Raw genomic sequence first — 8,937 nt, forward strand, 5'->3', positions numbered from 1 at the left:
ATATATGTCTTGTGGTCGTTATAGTATATATGTCATGTGACCGTTATAGTATATAGGTCATGTGACCGTTATAGTATATATATCATGTGACCGTTATTGTATTAAGATGATCTGATCATTATATGAAATCTAACGATGTTATTTGTTAATAATGATCTTAAGTCGAGACGTATTAAATTTATTCTGATGAGGTGGTAACATGTTTATTTACTATCAATGATACTACATACATTAATTCATTGGTAGATTATCACTTATGATATATATAAATGATCTTACCGAAGTGTTCCCAATTAATAAGTTGCCACATATTAACACCTGTTTCGTGTTTTGCTGGTACGCATGGGAGAAAATCATGTCTGATTTGTCATCAAGTCTCCTCTTGTCACGCTAATTAGGCGGTAAATATAGAAATAGCATCGCCGTCCACTCGTGCCTTGAGTGATAGGTGTGTTCAAGCCACCCACGTAATGTTAACGTGGCATTCAGACTTATATAAATGGAAGCTGTAAAAGCCCAGTCCTGGAAAACTTCAAGCTGAGTATAGTTGATGCTACCTTCGCTCTTTTTATACAAGGAATTTAACCACCAGAATGAGCATGTTTAGATCAGGTAAGATAACTATAATATTTTCTTAGCCAATGTAATGATAGATATGCTTAAACACTCATATGTAAAGTAGCGTTTTATTCCCTATGTCAAATATTTCGTTTTAATTCTTACCTGATTTGTTTCATCAACTTGTGATATGTTTACGTATTAAGCCAACAAACACAAATCATTGGTTTGCACGGCTCTATATGTGTCTTGACAGACAGACATTGTGCCATTTCAAATGAAACAAAAGGAAAGAAACTTTATTGTGAAAATGAAAGCTACATATCTTGTATTCTAATATTATTCATTTGAAAAACTTGGTGATTGATTTACATGCGATTATTCAAGCAATTTTTACTTTTGTTGTTTAATCCGTGCCATGCTATTTCAGGATACATCTAATCAATTCAATATCGTTTGTATCAGAAGACATTTGTTATGAAAAAAGTGTTTAGTATTTTTACATCAACATTGCAGTGACGATATAGTTTGATAACAACATTAGTACGAGTTCCATAATCAGTAGAACTGATACTATCTTGTAAGCATGAAATCTGATCATTTTTGTGCTAATAATGTTACCTTTGAAATAGTTAAAGTGTCAACATCAGCTTATTTTAATGATTTGCTGCAGTACATTTGAAAAGCAATAAAATGTCATTCAGTATTGAAGTTTTGTCGTGAATCAAAAGGTTTATAATGCATATTTACTTCTATTTTTGTTTAGAAGTGGCAAATGGTTAGTGTATCGGTATGACATATATTTTAATAACATTGACATAATAATGAGATTTGTTTTGTATACCAATCAACCCCATATGATATGACTTCTGAAATAAGGAATTATTATAATGTGTGTTATGTATCTATTATTTCAGTTTGTATCCTCGCGAGCATAACGTATGCATACGGCCTTGACTCCACTGCGATCGATATAATTTTGCATACACACAATGATTTTAGAAGAAATTTTGCCAATGGGTTATATGGTTCATTTGCTGCAAACATGAAGAAATTGGTGAGTACTTTTATGTCTGTCCATCTAAACATCTTAAACATTCGTTTTCTATGACGATACCTAGATATTCCAGGTAGTAAAGAGTTATGGATAAATTTCTGAACTGATGGAAAGAATGACAAACAATTGAAAGGGGCTATTATTACAGATAAATTTCTGAACGGATGGAAAGAATGATAAACAATTTAAAGGGGCTATTATTACAGATAAATTTCTGAACTGATGGAAAGGATGACAAACAATTGAAAGGGGCTACTATTAAAGATAAATTTCTGAACTGATGGAAAGGATGACAAACAATTGAAAGGAGCTATTATTAAAGATAAATTTCTGAACTGATGGAAAGGTTGATAAACAATTTAAAGGGGCTATTATTACAGATAAATTTCTGAACTGATGGAAAGGTTGATAAACAATTTAAAGGGGCTATTATTACAGATAAATGTCTGAACTGATGGAAAGGTTGATAAACAATTTAAAGGGGCTATTATTACAGATAAATTTCTGAACTGATGGAAAGGATGACAAACAATTTAAAGGGGCTATTATTACAGATAAATGTCTGAACTGATGGAAAGGTTGATAAACAATTTAAAGGGGCTATTATTACAGATAAATTTCTGAACTGATGGAAAGGATGACAAACAATTTAAAGGGGCTATTATTACAGATAAATTTCTGAACTGATGGAAAGAATGATAAACAATTTAATGGGGCTATCATTACAGATACATTTCTGAACGCATGGAAATAATGGAGAACAATGTTAAGAATATGTATCATTAATACAATAATAGCAGATGATAGTTAAAAAGGAGCAATACTTTCTTTTTATACCAGCTTCCAGATCCCCAGTCTCAGAGAAGTTCGTAATACATTCCTAATATATCATACCTTATCTTATGATAATAGTTACTTTTCCCTCTCTACAAATTACTGCTTAATTTTGTATTTGCTTAATATCCTCAACTCCTTCTCAGTTTTGTATGCCCTTCCTATTTCCAAATTTCTTTTCTTGTTCCATGTTTTCATCAAAATAAAATACATATAAATAGGCAATGAAACTTACATGTAAATACAATAAAAAAACAAAGAAAAAATCAAATCTTCGGTTATGAATTTAATTGCATATATTGACGTTGCCGCTGTGTCTCTGTCTCTGTCTCTCCCTTTCTCCCTCCCCCCCCCCCCCTCTCTCTCTCTCTCTCTCTCTCTCTCTCTCTCTCTCTCTCTCTCTCTCTCTCTCCACCCCCCTCTCTCTCTCTCTTAGGATGCGTAAGCGTAGAGAGATATAAGTTTATGATTTTGTTTAGGATGTATGGTTTACTATGTGTTTATGAATCTTTTTCTAGAACGCAACACAGCCCGTGTCTAAAAGAAATTAAAACATGATCAAGATATCTTCTTCAGTACATTATGTATATCTTTAAGTGATATTGACCATGGTTTTCATCCAAATACTATTCTGTATAATTCACGATCATATTGCTTTATTACAGTTAGATTCTCTAAGAGTAGAAACCTCTCAAAATAAGCAATAGTGTATATACAAATATCGGGTAAATTAATTTTTCTGAACAAAAGGTGGTAATTTAGGAACCGATGAGCAGAAGTTAAGAATTGTTAATCATAGCTAACGCGTGTAGGATATTGATTTGAGGAGAAGGAATACCTCGCGATAGTAATATCATCATTATATCTTAAGGGCATATTTCTCTGAGATGTAAAAATATTTCATTTTTAAAGACTCAATATTTAGATAGAGACATTTAAGTGGGCATTTTTCATGATTAAAAAGAAGGGGTCTGCGTGCTTTAATTTTTGCAACTTTCAACCAGAAAACTAGTTTTTCAAAGATCAAGAGACCAGCTGAATTGTTTGTTTTCGGATCTCATTCCGCCATCAATAAAGTAGTCTACAACGGGAAATCTCTTCAAAACATCAAAATATCACCGTATGAGTATAACTATAGATAACAAAATGTACAAGACCACAAAAGTCCTTAATATTATATTGGAATTCATTTCAATTGTTTTACTGCCGATCACACTTAAAAGGAGCACAACCTTAATATCTCATTCAAATAGCTCGATACATGACCTTACACATTGCTGATGATCTCAGCTCATTACAGACTAGTATGACCATGTCAATAATTAGGATCAATTCGTCGACCTTTAACCATAAAAAAACATCTCTAGGTTATTCAATTCTGCTATAGTATACTAATGCTTTTTCTGACATTTGACATTTTGGTGACATATTGGCTAACCCATATTTTTATCACAGCTGTGTTAATGAAACTTTTCATATGCTAATCGATATCGATACTTAATTTGACGATTGATTTTTGGAGAAACATAAAATGGTATTTTTGTACGTTTGTTAAATGGCAATGTTTTCGCATTTTGACCTTTGTTACAACTGAACACAATTTTGTTACAATTTTGACCACATCAATTGCTTTTAGGCTGATAATGTGATGTGTATTAACGATATAGATGTCACCTTCAGATATTGTCTCCCTCTATACTCCCATTACTAGTTGGAGTGGTGGTAAAATTAAAAAAAAACATTTATATGTTATATAGGCAGATGACGTATAGGATCCGATTAGACAGTTGTTTTCATCTGATTGGACATGAAAAGGAATTAAGTCATCTGCTCAGCAACATTTGTATACGAGTATATCGTGCTTTCACCGTCAAACAAAAGTCACTAATTGTTCGGTAAAAAATCTTCCTATTTTGGGAATAAAGTAGTGATGAAAAATATTTTATTTACTTTTCCCCCCTTTTTCCAGGATTGGTCAACAGACTTACAGTTAGAAGCACTGCTCTCGCTAGATTGTGCGTTGGCTATCGCCCAGCCCGTCGGTACTTTCAATACTCACACTAATATCGGAATGAGCGCTGATGGAAACATCACAAATATTATCCGGCCATGGATGCTAGAGAGTCAACACTTTGTACCACAATTCCAAACTTGCATCAATATTCAACAATGCAAGAGATTTTTGACGGTGAGGATACCTTTTCAGGAGTGGGGAGGGGTGTTGCCAATTTGCTTATGTAACATCTATTAAAGCAGTTTGTGTGATGCATAAATTGATCGATTACAATGATATAGAATGCGTGTTAATGTGACATCCCATTTTCATAATTATAAAAGGACTGATCATTTTCATTTGTCTCATTCATCTTTTCTTGAGAACCATTATAAAATAAATATCTTGTTTCCAATATATCTAAACACCAATTTTAGGACTGATATTTTTTTCTTGCCCATTTCTAATGTACATGGCGTTGTATAAACTTCTCACTAGATTCACTTAAGTGTGATATTAGCCAATCGTTATGCGACAACAACATTACTCATGCGTTTAAGACCTCATCGTTCAATGCTTAAGAGTCAAAATTCTAAATTAACCGCTGTTTAAATAGACAGCTTATCTTTAAGATACGGTTATCCAGGAAAACCTTACTACGGAACGCATGTTAGCATATGATGTTCAAGTTTCTTAACCAAATTTTCATTGGAGGATATACCGATTCAGTTAAAAGATTAAGCATGCAGAAGCATATTCAAATGATCAAATGTTTATATTACCATTTCATGTAAAATTTCGAGTCCTAATACCTTTTTTCATTAACGATTCCTAATAAGACGAAAACTATAAATGTTGCATGTATGTATCATTGTATATCATGTACATATCTCTCATGTATACTGAAATATGCTATTGACATGTTTTTTTTTTTTTTTTATTTCATTCACATATATGATTTATTCAAGATGGTGCATGCTCGGCATAGAACTATTGGATGTGCCTTCACTGACCGTTGTCAAATTAGAAATATTCACGTGAACTTACTGGTATGCAAATATTCCGGCAGGTAAGTTTGAATACTGTTTAAAATACTTTTACTGGTTTCGTTTCCTATACCAGAATGGTAGAAAACATGTCTGTCCAATTGCACTTTATTATCGAAATTCTTATTTTGCTTCTTGTCAAGGATTTTTTCTTGATCTATGTCTACTGTAACCTGATAAAACGTAGCGTATCAGGCGTCCAGTTATAAGAACAAATAACATCTCACGACAGAACATAGAGTATTGTCCATTACTATGTATATATTTACTATATCTGAATTAAATATTTGCATCAAATTGTAAGAATGATCATGCTACTTGTTTTTCGATATGCCCTTTTAAAACTTGAACATGTTTCTACGTTTCGATCCATAAAATCGTTTGTTTCAGCGAGGATGCCATTGTCCCCTTCTTTAAGCCCGGTCTACCATGTACCAAATGCGATGAGGACAATGCATTCTGTGAGGAAGGTTTATGTGGTAAGCCATACCAATAAACAGTAAACAAAACATGAACATTGTATTACGATTGTGTAGGAAGTGATAAAACTTTTTTTGAAAATATAGAATCGATTCGCCTGTCATAGAGGATTAGAGGGAGAAGGAGAGTAAGTGTTTAGCGCGTATCAATTCCATTAAGTCAACCTTGATGTTCTGTGACAACTTTTTCTGTTACGCAATATTTAAATGTTATACGTTGTATTGCTCGCTTTACCAACCTTATGCAGAAAGTGTTAACTGCCCAATATTCTATCGGACGTACTATTGATGGACTGCAAATACTGATTAGAAATCCTGATAAATGTTAATATTTTAATCAATTCAATAATTATTTTTATATGTCAATAGAAGACTGAATTTTTTTTCTGTTTTATTCTTTTTTAAACAGTACCCTGCACAGGGACACCGTCTGAGTGTGGTATGTATTCATAAAATAAGGCAATAATTTATGTTCGAATTGATGCCATTTCTCCCCTCCAGAACTGAAATGTACATCTGTTCCTCTTTATTGACAATCTAAAGGTTTAGTTAAGATTTAATAAAAAAAATTAAGATACTAATGCATTATATATACCAGTTGAAATATACTTTTTTAAAGACTTTGATTGGAAATGCATGTTGGATGTGAAATTATTAGACACGCTTGTATTATAGATTGTCGGAAGACATGCAGAAAACACAACATTGGCTACGGTATACTGAACAGTACAACGTGCACCTGTGCGTGTTCTTACGGGTTAGGACCTAACTGTGATGGTATGTATGTACTTCATTATAAAATTATGCATTTCGAATGGCCTTTAGAAAAGCTATTACTTATTTCTTAACGAAAATGACAGCATACATATTTGTCAACTCCCAGCAACATCTTTGCATCTCCAACTTTTGGTATTCGCATGTTGCAGTTGATTCTTTATATAAGACCTAATCTGTGGACATGTTGGTATTTTCTTAGTGTTTTTCTTATATCTCGATTTTACAAAGGTGAATGCTATATAAAAAAGAATATGCTGTATTCCTCAGTAGGTCAAACTTTTCATTGCGATATTTTTTATATGCACAACCAAAACAGCTTTTGATGTTCATAATACAATGATATGTATTGCTTTAGTCAACTGAATGATTACGAGTTTTACGCTAATCGGATTTTCATGAACCATCCCTGAAGCGAATTATCGTAACATTTTTCAAATTGCTTTTTTTTTCAGTATTCTTTTAATTTTGATATATTAAAACATCAGCAGCTGATAAATATTGTCTGTGAAACGTTATAAGTTTATGGTACAAAGCTGTAAAATTTCACTTAACGATATAACTGTAAATGTAAATCGCGGAAATAACTAGAAGAAGAGACGAAATCCTATATTTGAGTATAGATCTTCTATGAAATTTCAGCATTAATCAAAAACTTTTGTTCGAAGCTTAAAAGACACGCATCGCCTCATGTGTATGACCCATTTGGGATCATTTTTCTAGCTTGCATCCAAATTGACCAATGAAGAAAAAAATGGGCGGAAGTCTTGTGTTTAGGCATGCGTCGGTTAGGGTAATCCCTTCTCAAATTTGATACAGCTGCAGCCAACATGACCAACTAATAAGAAAAAAATGAAAGTGGACACACACTGAACGTGATACAAAAGGAATCAGATATGTTAGCCATAAATATTGAGGTTGTTAGATTCTAAACAGCAGGCTGATATATATATGTTCAATATCCCATAACTATAAGCCCGTCCGTACTAATATCTATATCACTTTTACACTATCTATTGGATCGTAAATGCGTTTTAATTGATAAAAAAAATTTAATTGAGAGGGAATTGGAAACTTCAATTTGAATTAAATCTTATAAAGTATGTATCTATATATAAAAAGAAGAAACGTTTTATTACACAAAACGGAAACTTCGTAATTTGTCAATTTTAAGGTGAAAATGAAGAGAATAAGATCTTATTGAGGTGGCCAATTTGTTGCCTCATTTTCAACACCTGTGTACATGTAACGCCATTGTCCATATTGTGACATTGCATTAGATCTCTGACTGGCGTAGACATTGAACAAATCAGCGGGAAACAGACGGATTATTTGATTAAAACCCTTTAAATGAATTCTTACAGAAAGATATTTATAAATTCAATTTAACACTAGATTAAGATTTTTTTCAAAACAACCCGGAAGAGAATTGCCGGTGTATTGCTGAATGTAACTGATGGCCTTTTTATTTATATAATTTGCCTGGATATATCTAACTGGTATTTCTGTTTTGAGGTCATCATTTATTTTTCAATTAATCTGAAGGGTTATCTTTTTTTATCTTTATTTAAACTATCATTGTTTCATTTTGTTCTTGTAGAGGACTGTGTAAACCCTGAAATGTACGAGGACTGGGATGTATGTTCTGAAATCACAGAGCAAGATTGCCAAACTGACAGAGCTATCCTCGAGGAAATGTGTCCTGCTCAGTGCGCCTGTAGTGAGTACCTTACTCAAAAAATACATAATATAGATCTGATAGAAATTGCCTTTTTAAAGCCTCTTTTCATTTTGTTAATACGGCATATCAGAAGAATATGTAACTCAAAAATGCAAATGACAAATTAAACTATGGCTACTTATTGTTTATATATACAGTTAATATTTGATATGTTACTCACTTTACGTTCTTTAATATCAGGGCGCCACCCAAACGCAGTTGTAATTCCACAAGAAAGTCATCCTTCTGTCGGAAACCAAGTGTAATACACTGACTGAAGAATTGATAATTGGACTAGGTGGCGCTTTAGTTGCATGTTTGCAATCGTGAATGAAGGAAGATGGAAATTGTACGACCAGCGTTTGTTGATGTTACTTGCTGATGAAGATCAGTATGACTTGAATTGAACGATTGACGAAAAAAAAGCAAAGAAACTGTGATACTGGAAAGAGCAGATTTATCTAACTCGGAATTCG

The 8,937-nt window shown here is 32.8% G+C and overlaps 1 protein-coding gene across 1 annotated transcript; it reads left to right on the forward strand.

The window, feature by feature from the left end:
- Positions 1-593: 593 nt before the first annotated feature.
- LOC132549622 (GLIPR1-like protein 1) lies at positions 594-8,727 on the forward strand. The gene is made up of 9 exons (XM_060213568.1): positions 594-612; positions 1,476-1,615; positions 4,419-4,637; positions 5,411-5,511; positions 5,879-5,967; positions 6,377-6,406; positions 6,643-6,744; positions 8,342-8,461; positions 8,663-8,727. The coding sequence occupies exons 1-9, from the start codon at positions 594-596 to the stop codon at positions 8,725-8,727; spliced, it is 885 nt and encodes a 294-aa protein (XP_060069551.1).
- Positions 8,728-8,937: the final 210 nt, after the last annotated feature.

The sequence above is a fragment of the Ylistrum balloti genome, unplaced genomic scaffold, assembly GCF_031769215.1.
Source record: "Ylistrum balloti isolate Yb309-2 unplaced genomic scaffold, AGI_CSIRO_Ybal_v1 Utg370070, whole genome shotgun sequence".
Taxonomy (NCBI): domain Eukaryota; kingdom Metazoa; phylum Mollusca; class Bivalvia; order Pectinida; family Pectinidae; genus Ylistrum; species Ylistrum balloti.